The sequence below is a fragment of the Haliotis cracherodii genome, unplaced genomic scaffold (genome assembly GCF_022045235.1).
Source record: "Haliotis cracherodii isolate W230 unplaced genomic scaffold, xgHalCrac1.p SCAF_10, whole genome shotgun sequence".
Taxonomy (NCBI): Eukaryota; Metazoa; Mollusca; class Gastropoda; order Lepetellida; family Haliotidae; genus Haliotis; species Haliotis cracherodii.
In genome coordinates, this window is record NW_027266265.1 from 24,839,304 (window position 1) to 24,858,911 (window position 19,608).

Genomic DNA, 19,608 nt, shown 5'->3' on the forward strand with positions numbered 1-19,608 from the left:
TTAATCTCATCCCACTGTTGATATGCTTGAATGCCTTGACTATATAATTGATTAGGCACGCCCTCGATAGTCAATTCTACTTTTATAATCTTGGGATTGTAGAACTTCTCGGTATCTCTTGCAATTTTTTCAGAAGGGGCCTCGAACAACATTAAAATACCCTTCAACGATCTCGTGGGGATGTTTAGATTGATATTCCACGTTGTATCTCTTTTGTTGTGATCTTTCGGTGTCGAAGCCACGAAATGGCTAAACTTCCGGTATACTGGTTACAAATTTGTCTGGCTAATTCAGGATCTGTTATCATATCATACTCCAGTGAGATATTGTCAATAGAATAGCAAGTATCATCTTCAGTAGCTTTGATTACTCTGCTGTAGTCATTAAAAGTGAGTTCGTATTGTAACCTATCGCCTAGGGATGCTTGATAGAAGGGCATGTGACTATCTAGTAATTCAAAGTCGAGTGGAATATAGGATCGGTTACCTAATGCATCAGCAACTGCCTTATCTTCTACGACGGTATTATCACCACTATCAGCACCTACACGCAGTCTCAATGTGTTCTGATTACAAATACCTTGGTACTGTAAGTTTCCCATTCTTTAGCCGTTCTCCAGAGATCCATGTAACAGAAGTATACATCGCTATCGTCGATACTCAAAACCTCATTACCACTAATTTTAATAGCAATTTTCTTAACAATCGCATGACCTATGTTCTGAACGAGCTCTCTGTTAGCGACTAGAAGTCAAATTAATTGTAAATGATAGTCATGCCGTTCCTGGAACTAACACATCATGAGCGCCTAGATTAGGAAAGCGAACCAGAAGTGTTTGATTCTGATCAATGGTACTCAGGTTATTAGTTATAGTTACAGACTGGCGAATTGCTTTGACCCCTAATGGATCCCAAAGTCTACGTTGTGGGTTTAACTTGCGTCTATATTGCGAAGACATTGTTTATATTGAAATTATGTAACCTTATGTTTAATATAAAAAATGGATGATTTCAATCTGGATAACATAACTGATACCAGTACAATCGAAGAGGGTACTGATGAAACCAGCTTTATGAATCTTAACGATGAACTTTTGAAACCAGCCATTAATGATTATTACGATGCCTTAAAAGAAACTCCTATTGGTCGTGACTATTCAAAGTTTACGATAGATAGTAAAGGAATATTGCGACTGCGTGGCTCTCTGGATATTGATCTTATGAATTCTCGTACTCGTAAACCCCTAGCCTTGTCTACAATAGCCAGAAAACATGGCATCAACATTGTTCGGAATGAATTAGGTTTTGTAGACTACTCACGAGAAAAACTTTCTGCGAAGACTACTAAGGTTCTTCAGACTGTGCGTACTGAACTCAGTGCCATAGATAAAGAGAATTTGGATGAACACTCAAAGCCTGCCTTGGATGGACTGGGAGAAATCTTGGATACCTACTACGATTATTCCATGTTACAGCTACCATCCTCGGGGCTCAGTATTAGGGAATTACGAGGCCTTGACAAGGCAAAGCAAACAATGCAGGGAGAACTCATCAATAATATAGCCAAGCTGTCTGAAATCAACAAGCATATAGCTTATGAGAAAACAAAACTTGAACAAGTGGGCGATGAATTCAGTAGACGCCGCATTGCGGAAAGATTGCGTAACTTAGAAGACGAAGGATTGGCCTGCCAACATTGTTCAGAGAACAGGGGATAACCATAGCCAGTATTTTTACCGCATTGGGATTTATTTTATCGACTTTGACTCTCGCGTTATCCGGTGTAGGTGCACCACCCACACCGCCTACACCTCCTAGTGATACATATGGTGTAAAAAGTGGATAAAAAAGTATTTAAAAGCATAAGCAGAAGCACTGGGAAAGCTCGCTGGGAAAGCCGCGTCTGCACCTCCAGGTATAATAGGGAGTATTGATTCCTGGCTCTTGAATTTATTAGCTAAGACCACCACTTGGCTTAGTCAAAACTTGTGGACACTGATCGTAGCAATTGCTGGGCTGTTGTACTTATCCATTAAAGACTATTTATCCAAATCATGAGTAAACCAGCCGCGACTCCACCTACTATAAGCGCTGTTTTTTCATCGATATCTTTACTCGAAGAAATAGTAAATTCCTGACAAATACGCTCATACGCGAACCTATTGTACGGATTATTTGTGGAATTCCATGCTTGATCCTGCGGTAATGGGGCACTAATTTCTATAAGTATAAGTCTCATCTGATAGAACACAGGAAATGATAAAACAGACTTATTGAGTTCAGATCCAGGGGCATAAAGAGATACACCACATCCTGTTGTGGCACACCATATGACAAAGTTTAACTGGTTCTGCCAAAATTGCATTGGATTGTGGAACCAATCATGCACCATTTTATCGCTAGTTGTCATGCCCCTGTATTTTTCAAAGATATTAGGGAAATGAACAAAAGACTTAGCACCTGAGGCACTTACTAAAATTGACTGATTCATAATGTAAGTTGATTTCATATTTAAGTTATGATATAGTATCTTTGTATATTTGATATGTATGTTACACTCCCAGGAATAACAGATGGTCAGTCTATTCAACTACTTCATGCTATCGATAACTCGGCTGGGCAGCTTGAAGCCGCTCTATGAGATGCAACGTATTACCTGCGGTGGACCAATATAAGTGCTGCAAGAGGTAATAATGAGATATGGATAAATGGAGAAGTGCACACTATATCTGATGGGTATTACAGCGTATGCTCACTCAATGATGAAATTTTTAAGCCTTTTGGAGATAGTCTCACCCAAAATGAGTCGAATGGGATGCTGATTTTAAGCGCTGGAGAAAGGGTTGTAATTCTTTACGAGAACTTAGCAGATACACTTGGATTTTTTAGACAAAAAGTAATGATACGACCCAACAAAACAGAGGTTGGAGTTAAAGTGCCTGATTTAGTTCACTGTAAAGAGTTGTGCATCCATCTTGATCAGATCAGTACAACGGATAATATTCAACTTGAAAGTCCTTCAACTCTGCTAAGAGCTATTCCAGTGAAAAATGAAAAATACAATAGCGGTAGAACGGAATCTTTCAGATCATTGCAATATAAAAAGTTTAAACAGGGTTTTATTTCAGACCACAAAATTTCTGTATTAGATGTAAAACATCAACCTGCACATATAGGATACTTGAGTGTCACACTCCATATTATAAATAATGGTTAATTCATCAGGCCCTGGAACTCCTAACCTTAGACAATACAATTGCGCTTTCCGATCTCGGAGACACAAGATAAAGTATACAAGCGGAAAGAAGTTGTATTCACAGGTAATCTAGGAGATTTAAGTGATGTCAACGTTAGTAGACTCAATAAAAACACTTCATACAATCTCATAATGATAATAAGTCGACTATGGTAGAAGAAAAAATCGAGTGGCTACTGAATATCGTCATTACCCCACCATATGTGATGACGGGTAAGGGACATCATTTAATTAAGTTAATGAATAGTGGGATCGTACACAGGGTTTATATCCCCTCAACATAAAACGAAAAAGTGACTTAGTCACTCCCCTGCCAGAAAACCCAGGTCATGTTATTGAGTCGTCCAGCATTAAAAAATGTTAGTTTAAATTTGGTTACTGAATTCAATGATATAAAACAGAACTTGAATGCTATACCTGATCTTTCTACACTTATTATTGAAGTCTTGTTCGGAAATGCACCAGAAGATGCCTTCGAGATATTACCAGGTCTATTAATTAAATGGCTTAAGAAACATGAGTGTCAACGTTGCAGTATTATTCATATCGGAGCATAACCCGTTGCAACCCTAGAGGGGGTCCAAATTATTAAAAGTGACAGCATTTCTCTTATTAAGATATTCATGCCGTATAATATACATTTAATAAGGCTGATGTATACTCTCAAAACATTTAAGCAAGACCAATTGAAGACTATTATATGATATAATAATATACATTAGGAGTTTATATCCGGTGCTCGATGAAGCATCTGAAAAGATGGATACTGTTGATGGATTTCAATTACATCAAATAAGCGACATAAAACATTGAATAGAGAAGGAGAGGGAGTTGAGACTTGGATTGTATAAAAAGTATCGCAGAGCTGTGAATGTTCTCGATGGAGTTGACACTGCACTTGTAATGGCTGGCATGGGACTCGGTGTAGCCAGGGTTAGTTTATTATCAACTATAATCGCCGTGCCTATCGTACTTGGTATTGAAGTAGCAGCCGGAGTCTCAGGACTGGCAGGAATTGCGATAAAATGTATTTCTCGTAAGTTGCAAAAGAAAGCATTGAAACGTAATAATATTCGGATACTCGCCAAAGCATAGTTGAACAGCATCGAGGATCATATTTCAACACCACTGGCTGATTGTAAGATATCCAAGGATGAGTTTCGTCTAGTGCTGTCAGAACTCACCAAATACAACGCAATGAAGCAGGAGATTCGATCCAATTCTTGTAAGACCAGTGGTATTAGCGAAGACGAGAAAAAAAAGTTCATAGAACAGGGGAGACAACAAGTGCGTCAATTTTTCCATGCCAAAACCAAAGAACTGGTTGGAGATTAAAAATAGATTGTTTGATCACATTTAAATGAATGCTTACATAAGTCTATAATAATGGAGAATTACAAGCCAATCAAATGGCAAGAATTACCACAGGGTATATATTATATCAGTGATGTCAAACCAACCAAATACGGTCATCAATTGTTTCTTTCCAATTTCGAAAAAGAGTACATAGTCTGGTCTCCTAGTAAAATGAATGAAGAACTTAGTAAAAATATCAAACTTCTTCCTCAGTATATAACTCGTTGCTGGTAAGTATATTTGCCACATTGTTTGTTTCTTTAACCAATCCTTGGCCACATCTTTAGATATCTTAGCCGCAGTGGTTAATTTTTGTATTGCTCCTATACCTTTCCAATATCCTCGTGGGCTATAGTAAATTTTATCCTTTATTAATTGATATTGATATTGATATTGATGATTCTTTTTATACAATTGATGACGGTCATTGAATCACATCATCATTTTCACATAAAAAAATTCCCTCTGTAGTAGCAGTATAGGTATATAAATCTGGCTCTAGTGGGGTTGCGGCAGAACTGTCATTACTTATACTACTTGACTTGTTAGAAGTCATATTTGAGGAAGTTTGACTATCAAATGTCAACAAAACGTTTTCACAATCGAAATACATGTAGCGTGGGAAGTCCTATTGTTCCATACGTAAAAAAATATCCTGCATACCACCTGTACTAAAGTGCTATGCTTATGATTCTTATAATTTTAAGTATATATACAGTGGAAGCACTACAATAATACGATATTTGAATATATTATTCCTGATAAGATAATAATTTCAGATACAATTTCTTCCGACCATTGCATCAAAATTCTTTGAAGTTGTATCATTGGGTACTTTTTAACTGAAACACCAGTAGATTGGGAGGAAACACACTGATTGCCATTTCTAAGTTAATGAGAAAATACAAATGATAATCTCTGCATTTAAAACAAATACAACTTAAATGGTAAATCATTATGTCTAGTGATGTTTTATATCGAATTTCATACTTTTATTGACCAAGTTTGTTATACCTGTTTATTCACCTTAATTCACTGAAGAGATACAATCTGTTTTCTTGAAAGCACATGTTAATACTCGATAAATCTTTTTTACACTATGAATCATAAACGACTTCTATTCTATTCTTTTTTTAAACTCTGAAACATGCATCGTAGATTGTGTTAGGTATTCAGAGCATGTGTACTGTATTGTTGGTCATATCTACCACCTACGACTCGACCTTCGTTAAACTGCTGATCATCTGTAATGCTAACCCGAAGGTAGCGTTGTAGAGAGGGATCACTGGAGACATGGTTTTGAAGTGCATGTGCTGATACACTCAATATTCCGTGGCAAACATCTTGTTGATTACTGTTCTGAAAATGAATGTATATATATATTGAAATGTCTAATCAATATCAGTGGCATAATTTGATGTCAGAAGAATAAACCCACACCAATGGTTTGCTCAAAAGTGGTGCGGTGACTACAGACACTGAGAAAGCCAGTATGAGAAGTGTAGGGTGTTCATCAAACAAGCTCATCCTTGTTCCTTTTTGCATCAAGGCAGCTTTTAAAGAGGAGGTTCAAGGGACAAATTGCATCATTCATGTGAGATGCTTGTGGCTGGGTGCTGGTTAATTTTATTGACTGATTGAACATGTGGTATATGATTACAGATATATACAGCAATATCCAGGAGCTACAAAGCATGATCGTTCTTGGAAAATAATCTTAAATAGAAAGAATGTTTTGTTTTACTCTCTGCAGGAAGCACAGTGATTTCTCAGTGGAAATACTGGTTTTTATGGCTGTGAATGCTTTCCTCTAGACATGAAACATGTTTTTTAAGGAGATGTGAGTTTTCCATACATGTCAGTAAAAAGGATGTTTGACAGAAACATGACACAAGCCATTGAATAATTATTGTTTGTCACAAAATTATTTTTTATGACTTAACTCCTAATTCTCAGTCTTGATGAAAACATCCACCTGAAAAATGCCATTGATTCTGAAGAGATGCACAGCCACGGCACTGTGAAGGCATTCTTGAGGAAATATGAAAAGTACAGGGTAATTCATTTTGTTTTTTCATCAATGCTGAATATACCTGAGGTCAATCTAAGTAGAAATTACACCCAAATAGCCTATGTCATGATTGCAGACATTTTGATATTGGTGACCTTATATTGTTAAAAAATATTGTCTTTCAGAATGAGTCAGGTGAGTCTTGAGGTGAAGCAGAAAATATGATTTTGATGAATCCTAATGTCAATAAATGTAATATCCATGAATGCCTCTTTGCAATATTGTACAGGAATTTTATCATCAGTCTGTTTTTTGCTATTATCAGGATACTTAATGTTAGCTACTCTAAAAGAAAGAAAAATGGGGTTTTCAGATTAAAAACGATGTTTTACTGGTCTGTTTTCAGTCGTAGAAATGGGTATCTCTCATACCTCTAGTCGCACATTTAAAAGGAAGCCAGAAGCTGGAATGTAAACCTTAAACTTGTTTCCGTCCGGTTGAGCACGCACCTCCCTATGACATGTCACAAATCTCGAAGAATAAGCCATCAAGCAGACTGGACTGGATTACTTCCCTGTGGGGATGGCTGGTTGGGAACGTACGACTGAAAACAGACCAATGAAACATCATTTTTAATCTGGAAAACCCATGTTTTAGTCTGTTTTCAGTTGTACAAATGGGTAGAATTCGACGTAACACTGGAAGGAGGGTCGGGAAAGTAAACAGGAAGTGACCTCGTTCACGTCGAATTTACCAAGTTTCTCACCCCTGTAGTGACAATAGAACATTCGACCAGATGCACGGATGAGACAAGTTGTTCATCACGAACGCACAGCATGGTTAATGCTCTTCGACACACAACTAATTATCGATGCGACAGGTCAACTGCACGCATCAGTTAAACTGCAATCGAAGTGTGGTCGACGTATAGTTCAGTTACAGAGCAACTCGCAGTATACAAGGTAACTAAAACAGCATGTTTAATGCTCTCGAAGTAAGTATCGATGCGACAGGACAACTGCACACGTCAGTTGAATTGAACGTCAGTTACAGAACGACTCATAGATAAAGAGAATTTGGATGAACACTCGAAGCCTGCCTTGGATGGACTGGGAGAAATCTTGGATACCTACTACGATTATTCCATGTTACAGCTACCATCCTCGGGGCTCAGTATTAGGGAATTACGAGGCCTTGACAAGGCAAAGCAAACAATGCGGGGAGAACTCATCAATAATATAGCCAAGCTATCTGAACTCAACAAGCATATAGCTTATGAGAAAACAAAACTTGAACAGGCGGGCGATGAATTCAGTAGACGCCGCATTGCGGAAAGATTGCGTAACTTAGAAGACGAAGGATCGGCCTGCCAACATTGTTCAGAGAACAGGGGATAACCATAGCCAGTATTTTTACCGCATTGGGATTTATTTTATCGACTTTGACTCTCGCGTTATCCGGTGTAGGTGCACCACCCACACCGCCTACACCTCCTAGTGATACATATGGTGTAAAAAGTGGATAAAAAAGTATTTAAAAGCATAAGCAGAAGCACTGGGAAAGCTCGCTGGGAAAGCCGCGTCTGCACCTCCAGGTATAATAGGGAGTATTGATTCCTGGCTCTTGAATTTATTAGCTAAGACCACCACTTGGCTTAGTCAAAACTTGTGGACACTGATCGTAGCAATTGCTGGGCTGTTGTACTTATCCATTAAAGACTATTTATCCAAATCATGAGTAAACCAGCCGCGACTCCACCTACTATAAGCGCTGTTTTTTCATCGATATCTTTACTCGAAGAAATAGTAAATTCCTGACAAATACGCTCATACGCGAACCTATTGTACGGATTATTTGTGGAATTCCATGCTTGATCCTGCGGTAATGGGGCACTAATTTCTATAAGTATAAGTCTCATCTGATAGAACACAGGAAATGATAAAACAGACTTATTGAGTTCAGATCCAGGGGCATAAAGAGATACACCACATCCTGTTGTGGCACACCATATGACAAAGTTTAACTGGTTCTGCCAAAATTGCATTGGATTGTGGAACCAATCATGCACCATTTTATCGCTAGTTGTCATGCCCCTGTATTTTTCAAAGATATTAGGGAAATGAACAAAAGACTTAGCACCTGAGGCACTTACTAAAATTGACTGATTCATAATGTAAGTTGATTTCATATTTAAGTTATGATATAGTATCTTTGTATATTTGATATGTATGTTACACTCCCAGGAATAACAGATGGTCAGTCTATTCAACTACTTCATGCTATCGATAACTCGGCTGGGCAGCTTGAAGCCGCTCTATGAGATGCAACGTATTACCTGCGGTGGACCAATATAAGTGCTGCAAGAGGTAATAATGAGATATGGATAAATGGAGAAGTGCACACTATATCTGATGGGTATTACAGCGTATGCTCACTCAATGATGAAATTTTTAAGCCTTTTGGAGATAGTCTCACCCAAAATGAGTCGAATGGGATGCTGATTTTAAGCGCTGGAGAAAGGGTTGTAATTCTTTACGAGAACTTAGCAGATACACTTGGATTTTTTAGACAAAAAGTAATGATACGACCCAACAAAACAGAGGTTGGAGTTAAAGTGCCTGATTTAGTTCACTGTAAAGAGTTGTGCATCCATCTTGATCAGATCAGTACAACGGATAATATTCAACTTGAAAGTCCTTCAACTCTGCTAAGAGCTATTCCAGTGAAAAATGAAAAATACAATAGCGGTAGAACGGAATCTTTCAGATCATTGCAATATAAAAAGTTTAAACAGGGTTTTATTTCAGACCACAAAATTTCTGTATTAGATGTAAAACATCAACCTGCACATATAGGATACTTGAGTGTCACACTCCATATTATAAATAATGGTTAATTCATCAGGCCCTGGAACTCCTAACCTTAGACAATACAATTGCGCTTTCCGATCTCGGAGACACAAGATAAAGTATACAAGCGGAAAGAAGTTGTATTCACAGGTAATCTAGGAGATTTAAGTGATGTCAACGTTAGTAGACTCAATAAAAACACTTCATACAATCTCATAATGATAATAAGTCGACTATGGTAGAAGAAAAAATCGAGTGGCTACTGAATATCGTCATTACCCCACCATATGTGATGACGGGTAAGGGACATCATTTAATTAAGTTAATGAATAGTGGGATCGTACACAGGGCTTATATCCCCTCAACATAAAACGAAAAAGTGACTTAGTCACTCCCCTGCCAGAAAACCCAGGTCATGTTATTGAGTCGTCCAGCATTAAAAAATGTTAGTTTAAATTTGGTTACTGAATTCAATGATATAAAACAGAACTTGAATGCTATACCTGATCTTTCTACACTTATTATTGAAGTCTTGTTCGGAAATGCACCAGAAGATGCCTTCGAGATATTACCAGGTCTATTAATTAAATGGCTTAAGAAACATGAGTGTCAACGTTGCAGTATTATTCATATCGGAGCATAACCCGTTGCAACCCTAGAGGGGGTCCAAATTATTAAAAGTGACAGCATTTCTCTTATTAAGATATTCATGCCGTATAATATACATTTAATAAGGCTGATGTATACTCTCAAAACATTTAAGCAAGACCAATTGAAGACTATTATATGATATAATAATATACATTAGGAGTTTATATCCGGTGCTCGATGAAGCATCTGAAAAGATGGATACTGTTGATGGATTTCAATTACATCAAATAAGCGACATAAAACATTGAATAGAGAAGGAGAGGGAGTTGAGACTTGGATTGTATAAAAAGTATCGCAGAGCTGTGAATGTTCTCGATGGAGTTGACACTGCACTTGTAATGGCTGGCATGGGACTCGGTGTAGCCAGGGTTAGTTTATTATCAACTATAATCGCCGTGCCTATCGTACTTGGTATTGAAGTAGCAGCCGGAGTCTCAGGACTGGCAGGAATTGCGATAAAATGTATTTCTCGTAAGTTGCAAAAGAAAGCATTGAAACGTAATAATATTCGGATACTCGCCAAAGCATAGTTGAACAGCATCGAGGATCATATTTCAACACCACTGGCTGATTGTAAGATATCCAAGGATGAGTTTCGTCTAGTGCTGTCAGAACTCACCAAATACAACGCAATGAAGCAGGAGATTCGATCCAATTCTTGTAAGACCAGTGGTATTAGCGAAGACGAGAAAAAAAAGTTCATAGAACAGGGGAGACAACAAGTGCGTCAATTTTTCCATGCCAAAACCAAAGAACTGGTTGGAGATTAAAAATAGATTGTTTGATCACATTTAAATGAATGCTTACATAAGTCTATAATAATGGAGAATTACAAGCCAATCAAATGGCAAGAATTACCACAGGGTATATATTATATCAGTGATGTCAAACCAACCAAATACGGTCATCAATTGTTTCTTTCCAATTTCGAAAAAGAGTACATAGTCTGGTCTCCTAGTAAAATGAATGAAGAACTTAGTAAAAATATCAAACTTCTTCCTCAGTATATAACTCGTTGCTGGTAAGTATATTTGCCACATTGTTTGTTTCTTTAACCAATCCTTGGCCACATCTTTAGATATCTTAGCCGCAGTGGTTAATTTTTGTATTGCTCCTATACCTTTCCAATATCCTCGTGGGCTATAGTAAATTTTATCCTTTATTAATTGAAATTGATATTGATATTGATGATTCTTTTTATACAATTGATGACGGTCATTGAATCACATCATCATTTTCACATAAAAAAATTCCCTCTGTAGTAGCAGTATAGGTATATAAATCTGGCTCTAGTGGGGTTGCGGCAGAACTGTCATTACTTATACTACTTGACTTGTTAGAAGTCATATTTGAGGAAGTTTGACTATTAAATGTCACCAAAACCTTTTTACAATCAAAATACATGTAGCGTGGGAAGTCCCTATTGTTCCATACGTAAAAAAATATCCTGCATACCACCTGTACTAAAGTGCTATGCTTATGATTCTTATAATTTTAAGTATATATACAGTGGAAGCTGCAACTACAATAATACGATATTTGAATATATTATTCCTGATAAGATAATAATTTCAGATACAATTTCTTCCGACCATTGCATCAAACTTCTTTGAAGTTGTATCATTGGGTACTTTTTAACTGAAACACCAGTAGATTGGGAGGAAACACACTGATCATGCTGATTGCCATTTCTAAGTTAACGAGAAAATACAAATGATAATCTCTGCATTTAAAACAGTGCCTTGGATCGCTTTACTCCTACATCAAGCTCACACGCCATAATATAGCTGGAATACTGTTGAAAGTGGCGTTAGGCCCAACTCAATCATTTGCTCAGAAGTCACTCAGAAATCACAGAACCAATGATGCTGAAACTTCATATCCTTGTTACCAGCAATGATAACACCGCTATTTATTCAAAGATTGGAATCCCATTTTCAGTATGGCAGCCATAATTGAAATATAAATATTCTTAAACTTATCCTATATCACACTATGCATTTCATCCTTCTTCGATCCTGGTGTTGAAACAATCCTAGAACAAAGTTTCCAGCTTCAAAAAACACCTCACCCCAACAGCCCAGCATTCATCACCATAGTCATCACCCAACAAATAGCTCATGCACCACGGCAACCTGACCCCACCTGACAATCCCTGCTCCCTCATTCTCTTTCACATCGCTCAAATGTGAGGACGTTTAAGAACACAGAGCAAAAGTTTTTTGGTGAGATTACTCATATCTGTCTCTGTATTTACAACAGCTACACACATTCCTCATGCATTATGGAGTCGGTACGCCCATCTAGTCGAGAATGCAAGTGTACTTACTCTCCTTACAACCCACACAGAGTTTGTTTTGACTGCCTTGGTTTGTATGTGCGTGCATTACCTCCAATTCATATTCCAAGGGGAACTCTATCAGTGGATGGTGCTCCCATTTGGAATTTCTACAGTGCGGCATTGCTTTTCACTCATATCACGAACAAGTCAAGCAGTTTCTACATAGCTGAGGGATCATGTTTGAGGCTTTCATAGATGCTTGCTTCCAGTCTCATGCCAACCAAATGACAGCAAGCATCTTCAGTTCACACAGTCACTGTATATCAACTCAACATTTCCAATTCATCAGTGCTCTGTTCGACACCAGGCTGGGGAAAATGTTTGTTCTGCCAGACAGATGGGCGAAGATCCAACATATAGTACTGTTGGCTATCAAACAACCATTGCTTCTTCACCAGTGGCAGAAACTTCTCAGTCTTCTGATGTCAGCACAAACTGAATGGGGCCAATTACATCCCCCACCTATGCAGTGCTTTCTTGGACCCTTTTTTCGAGAGGACAATTGCAGGGTCAAGGTTTTCTTGCAGCCGGCTTGACATCTCTTTGTCGACACTTCAACTGTCGGCTGGGGAGCTCATCTTCAAGATTGTCAAGTGGCAGGGTGTTGGTCAGACGAAGAACGAAACTGCATATGAACAATCTGCAGTTCAAAGCGGTGATCCTTGCTGTCAACGTTTGTTCAGATCTTCTCCGAGCATCTCCACTCATGATCCAGTCCAAAACATATTCTGTGGTTTGTTACATCAATACGATGGGGTCAGTCAAGTCAATATCACTCCTCTGAACGATCATTAATCCAAATTGTGTGGATTGATGCTCATGATATTAATCACTGGATTGTCTGGACTCAATTATTTACAGACCACCGTCGTAAAGCTGGAATATTGCTGAGTGCGGCGCTAAACAACATACCAACCAACCAACCTCTGAACAATGATGCAGTCCTCGACCTGCCTTTCCACCAGTTGGTCTTCTTCCTCGAGTACTGCAGAAGATCGTGGACACCAAACACCTTCATCTTGTTTAGGTCATGACCTTTTGACCGTCGAGGAGTTGGTTCACTGCCCTCGTTAATGTTGCAGATCAAAGATACCATCCTCTTCCTCTACAACCTGACCTACTAATCCAACCCCACTCAAGCTGCACCCATCTCTGGACACACTTTGCTTTTGTCTCATCTCCAGAAGTCTCTCACAGCTTAGGGTTTTTCTTGGAGGGTGTCTCAGACTATTACTGAGGCACATTGTACTTCCACTAAAACTCTCCAAGATCATGAGTGGAAGACATTTGAGAGTTATTGCACAGCTCGGGGTATTTCCTCTCCAACTACAGCATCACTTCAAAAGATTGCTGAATATCTTCAACATTTACGATACATTAAGAAACTGAAGGGATCCACGTTAGTTACCTACTTGGCTGCTATCAACTCCATCATTGCCACAACCATGGGGTCCAAGATTTCCATGGTTGCTGAACTAAAGGCTTTAATTGGCTTGTACCGTCTTACGTATCAGCCCTCTAGGTTCTGACCTCGTCATCTATCTTCTGAGGATTATGAGCCTTCGGGGGACAAAGACCTCGAGCATGTGATGTTCAAAGCGATATTTCTTCTGGCCCCTGCTACAGCAGCTTGCTTTAGTGAGATACATGCCCTAAATGTAAAGAGTCCAGTTTGAGAGACAGCACCATGGCAAAGTTTCCTTTCCCTTATGGTGGGATTTTATCGCCAAAAATCAACTAGCTGGGCAACCAAATCAAGTGTTTACTATTCAACCGCTTTCCTCAATCTTGGTCCCTGATGATGTTGAAGATCTATTATGCATCTGCCTAAAGTCATCTGTAGTCATGCGATGTTCATGCAAATGACTCATCACCTTATCAACGGCTGCAAGTTGCTGCATCTCCAATGGCCTCCAACCCTAATGAGACCAGGAAGATTGCCTCTACCATGGTCCTACACAGTAACTGCTCTTTAATGGCCATCATGGAGGGCTGTTACTGGAGGTCCAAAACAATGTTTGCTTCCCACTACCAATGAGACATCTTGGTCACAGACATCCAAGGACTTTTTCTATTTGGCCCCCTTGTGTTAGCACAGCAACTAACAGCAGCCTGTCAGCACAGATAAGAGAGGCTACCAGCATATCAAGCACCATGGTTCATCTCTTGTACATACAGCAGTCAGTCATTGAAGATATTTTATTGTTGTGTTTCGTGAAGCAGATCACGTCTGTCAAAGCCTATGTCTAAGTCACTGAAGCCACCAACTGATGTGGCCATTTGTTTTAATTGTGTCCCAACTTTCTACCTGTTCACCATTGCCTTGTGTACATGATATCTCAGTGGTTGGTTGGAGACCTAGAGGTGTTGTCAGTCGTTTTCTTTTCTCTTTCTTAGCTTACTCATTAACTGAAGTTGTGTTTGATAGGTTTGATGAAGTGAAAAAAGAGATGCCAAGCTGATCTGCCTTGCAGCCTTGGGCGTGCATTGTGTAGAGTCTGTTTTGTAGAACGAACCAGCTCTCCTGAGGTAGTTTATATTGTGGCTGAATAGGTTTGCCTTTGTTTACAGTGCATTAATACACATGACAATGAAGTGATTTTTCTATTATTCTCAGAATATTAAAGATCAGAAGTTGGGTATTGTGTTGTGTAGGGTCGTTAGTGGTTCAACAAACAAAAGTACCAAGCGTCAATTCTTCAAATTTCCAAGCAAAAAGACTGATTTAGTGAGGAGGAAAGTTTGAATACAGAAAATTTCAGCATGGAGAAAAGAAATGGAACCAGACTGGACATGTTGTTTTGTGTTCCTTGCAATTTGAGGCATCTGCCTAGGAGAAAGATCCACACAAACTGAAGGAACATGGTTACAAAAATGCAAGAACAAAATTACATTTTAATATGAATATAAAACTGGTTAATACTCACCACCACGTACATTACATAAACCTTTTTAAATATAAAAACAGGATAACTGATATAAATGACGATGTGTTAACATTGATTTAAACAAAAATATGAACACATTTTTGCCTTAGAATGGTTTTCAGGTAAATGACAATGTGAAAAATGAAAGTGTCAGGGTTTTTTATATATGTATTTTATTGGATATAGTTTTTTTATTGATTATTAATGATAGGTCAGAGGGGATCCAGGGTTTTTCAAATGGGTTACTGTATGACAAAAAGCTGTTGTCGGATAGACTTGTGAATGTGGTGTACATTTTTCAAGAAATTATGTCATGACAGGTATATTTGAATGTAACGTCAATTTTATTTAATTTATTTGTTGTTCAATACATTGTCTGTGTTTATTTAATTGTTCGTTTGTGTCTCTGTCTCATATATGGTAGTCCATGATATAATGATTGATGTTTAGAGTGTGTGTATGTGCTAGTAGAGTGTATGTACTAAGCTAATGCCAGCAATTAATATCCCTCTATTGGTCAATGAAGTACATATTATTACAACTGTTTAAATGGCAGCATTAACTGAACCAACCTTTGCTTGACAAGACAATTAGTACATACCGGGGTAACATTCATTTGTTCAAATAACAAATTTAGCCTTAACACTATGCTTATTGCTAATAAACATTCATTTTATTTAGAAATATGAGGATAGTGCTTACAATGTTTTATTTTTTATATTATAATAAATCTACAATTTCTTGGTATTTGTACATCAAGTACAACGAAGATGGAATAGGAAGGAGTGTTAAGGATATTTTTTTTCATATTTTCCTCCCTGATTATAGACCTCACAGACAAGGTGTTCTATTCAACATCTAAATGAAAGGTATTCATTGCAAATTTGAAAACTTTCCAGTTTGTGTTCCCTAGTCTTTCCATGTTGACATCAGATTGATTGTCTTCACTCATTACAGGTCTATTCTTTTACCTATCAGTGATAATTACACCCGGCCTCCCGTTTGCCCTTTGCCAATTACCAGTCAGTGATAATTTTGTCCTTAACTATCAGCACTAATTACTGTAAAGTGTTGGTTTCCATTGTCCATTGCTAATCACCTATCAGCACCAATTATCTCTTGGCTTCCCTTGTTAAGTTTCCACCTTTTGTTGTCCTATTACTTTTATTGTTCTTACAGGTACATATATAGGCTCTCTGCCTCATAGTATTCATTCACCTGATGAAGGAGTAAGCACATACTCCAAAATGTTGTGTTCCTCATAATAAAGAAGTTGACATTCATAAATTCTCTTCCTTCACTCAATAGGTCTACCTTGCCTTCCTCACTGCTGTCAAGACTATTTTGACTAACTATGGGCTCATTTATATGGATGAATATGTGTAAGGCTATTGAGCAAAACTACCGAACAAAATACTGAAACAGATACTTAATTCAATATGCTTTATAAATGATTTAGTCCCATATTTAGGACTGTATATCTCCTTCAACTAATTTTGTTGGATTTAGTGTTTTCTCAATATTTATCCAGAAAATATTTGAATATTAATTCTTACAGCAACTTCTGTCAGGTGGCTGTCATTGTGGTCAGGTTAAACTGTTGACTACATATTTTGTGGCCTCCTCACAGACATATTGAAGTAGCTATTGTGGCAATTAATCTGACATTTTTGTTCAAAAATTGGTATATGTGCAGCAGTTTAGTAGTTGAGCTCAACATACGAAAAGTTCTCAGCCTGATTATGAAGGATGTAGAGTACACCCTCAGTAGTTTGCATGTACAATACTTTCTATGCTTAATACAAACTGCATTTAACGCAACCAGAAAGCACATTATTGCAGGCATCAAAGTAACTAGATATTGCCTGTTCATGAAAATGAAAAAACTTGGCTACCAGGCTGTCATCAAGTAGCTCCAACTGAAAGAGATAACTCCAACAGCCATCCATGCTAATGTTGTGTCAACTTTAAGGATGATGCGCTGTTGTTTGCCACTGTTAAGAGGTGGGCAGCAGAGTTTAAGAAGGGAAGAAGGGCCCCAAAGATATTCCAAGATCATGAAGACTTTCAACTGTCACCGCTAAGAAAATGTTTATAAAATACATGATGTGATTATGGATGATCGGTGACACACCACACTTCATATGACCAATACAGTAGACATCTATCCTGAGGAATTAACTGCACATTGCACAGTTTTCAGCTCCAAGGTTTCTGTCTCTTGACAAAAACAAACTTCACATCTCGTCCCACCTGTCCCAAGGGAAACGAGCTGACATCATACTTTGGATTGAGTTCTGTCAGGGGTCCTGACCTGCAGGATAAGTGGCCCCCCTGGGTGTGGAAGAAGTCTCTGAGGATCACCTGATGCCCTCTGTTCCTTTTAATCTGAGTGAATTCTCAAAGTGAATGGAGTCATAACTTTGTCTATGACTGCACTTTTCCAACATCAATTTGCTTGCATGGCTCATGACATTTGGGACATCTCAACATAATCAACAACAAACTCTCAGGGTTTATCAACCTGATATTTTGAGACTTCATGGAAAATCCCCTGCTGCTTCTGTGAAGCCAAAAAGAAGTGTGCCTTCATCCACCACTACACAAGACCGTCAATAATACAGAGATGGCTCGGACGACTTACTCTCATCAATGAATCACCGTTTCTCTACATTCAGCACATGCAAGTTGAGATCTGATCCGGCTGATAGCAATAGAACACCCCTACATCATCATGTCCCACCCAAAAGCAGGCTTCCTGTGGGGTATGACAGAGATAGCAATAGGCCATGGGCTACTTAGGTCCACCGTGCAATTCCCCCACCTCCCAACAAAACATACTTTTCCTGAAGCCTTAGAGTGTCCTGAACATGGAATCATATGTTAACATTGAAAATATAGGGATGCACTTCCTGTTTTCATCATATTTGTGGAGGTACCCTAAAAATCACGATTTTGCATTCTATGTCAGCGTCATTTTTGTACTGCAACAAAAAGGTCAATAAATATCTTTGAAATTGTCCAATTTCCATGTGTAATATATCAAAATAAAGCTGAAGTTATTCCGGTTACGATTATGTTATTTTCATATAAATATAATGACAAGTATAGTGGTTATTAAACTTTTACTTAGTAGAACACACATATGCAAATTCACTCCACGCAGATCGCTCAAACTTTCCATAATTTTCTATTATATGGAGAAATAAATACAAGGTAATCACAAAAACAAATACAGGCAATAATCTAGTGATTAATAACTTTATCTTGAAAAAAAATCATTTGAATAAACATGATAATTGGACACATGAGAATTCAAACTATACATGGTACAATCCATAGAATTACCATTTACATTATAGATTACTTTTCACTTAGAAACGCTTTTGTTTGGCAATATAGAATATCTGGAATTACATTTGGGTCAAACAAATTAAATTTCAAAAAGACTCTTGGCCACATAAGTAGATATCAAATTAGGTATTACAGTGCATGTTTTACATATCATAAGTATAGTTTTCCATTAAAATGACAACGGTCAAATTTACCAGTCTAGTGTTCCTGTCAACATATATACATATATCTCTGATTTCAGATTTTTAGTCATATCTGGAAAATACATATTTATCAATACATGATTGCATCAGGACAAATAAGAAACAAGCATTGATGTAAGTTCATGACAATAAAACAATTAACAAAATTTCAAACATGTGTAGGCAGACTAAATGTTCATTCTAGTCACTGTCTGAACTATCCACAAGATAGTCTACTGCATCAGGAAGAGATATATACTAGCCACATAAAGAAACTGTGCACGGAGAAAATATAGATATAAGGGCACACCGTCCATATATGAAAGATTACACAGCAATTATTGGAGACATTCAAACGCTCATGCACGTGCCATGCGATATGACATCATTGATGGGGGCCCATGGACGTGCAATGTGTTACTGCATGTGCATCCTGTGCAGCTGTACACAGCATGTGCAACTCAAAATTCGCTGTCACTTTGGAAAGCATGATCTGTGGTCATTCAAAAATTCAAAACTTCTCAGCCGCAGACACAAGCATATCATAAGCAAATCATGCCAAGATTGACAGCTGCACAGCGTCATGAAGCCATTAGAATGATCCGAGCGGGAATGAGGCAACAACAGGTGGCAACACATTTCCAATGCCATCGTAACATGATATCGGCATTGGTGAGGCGTT

At 38.0% G+C, this 19,608-nt stretch overlaps 1 protein-coding gene across 1 annotated transcript in view; it reads left to right on the forward strand.

Annotated features, from left to right (window-relative positions):
• The window catches only part of LOC139454196 (uncharacterized protein C20orf96-like), a 156,641-nt gene that overhangs the window by 65,329 nt on the left and 71,704 nt on the right, over positions 1–19,608 (forward strand). The window contains exon 5 of the mRNA XM_071235764.1: positions 6,568–6,667. Within this exon, the coding sequence (XP_071091865.1) occupies positions 6,568–6,667 (100 nt within the window). The remainder of the gene's footprint in view (positions 1–6,567; positions 6,668–19,608) is intronic.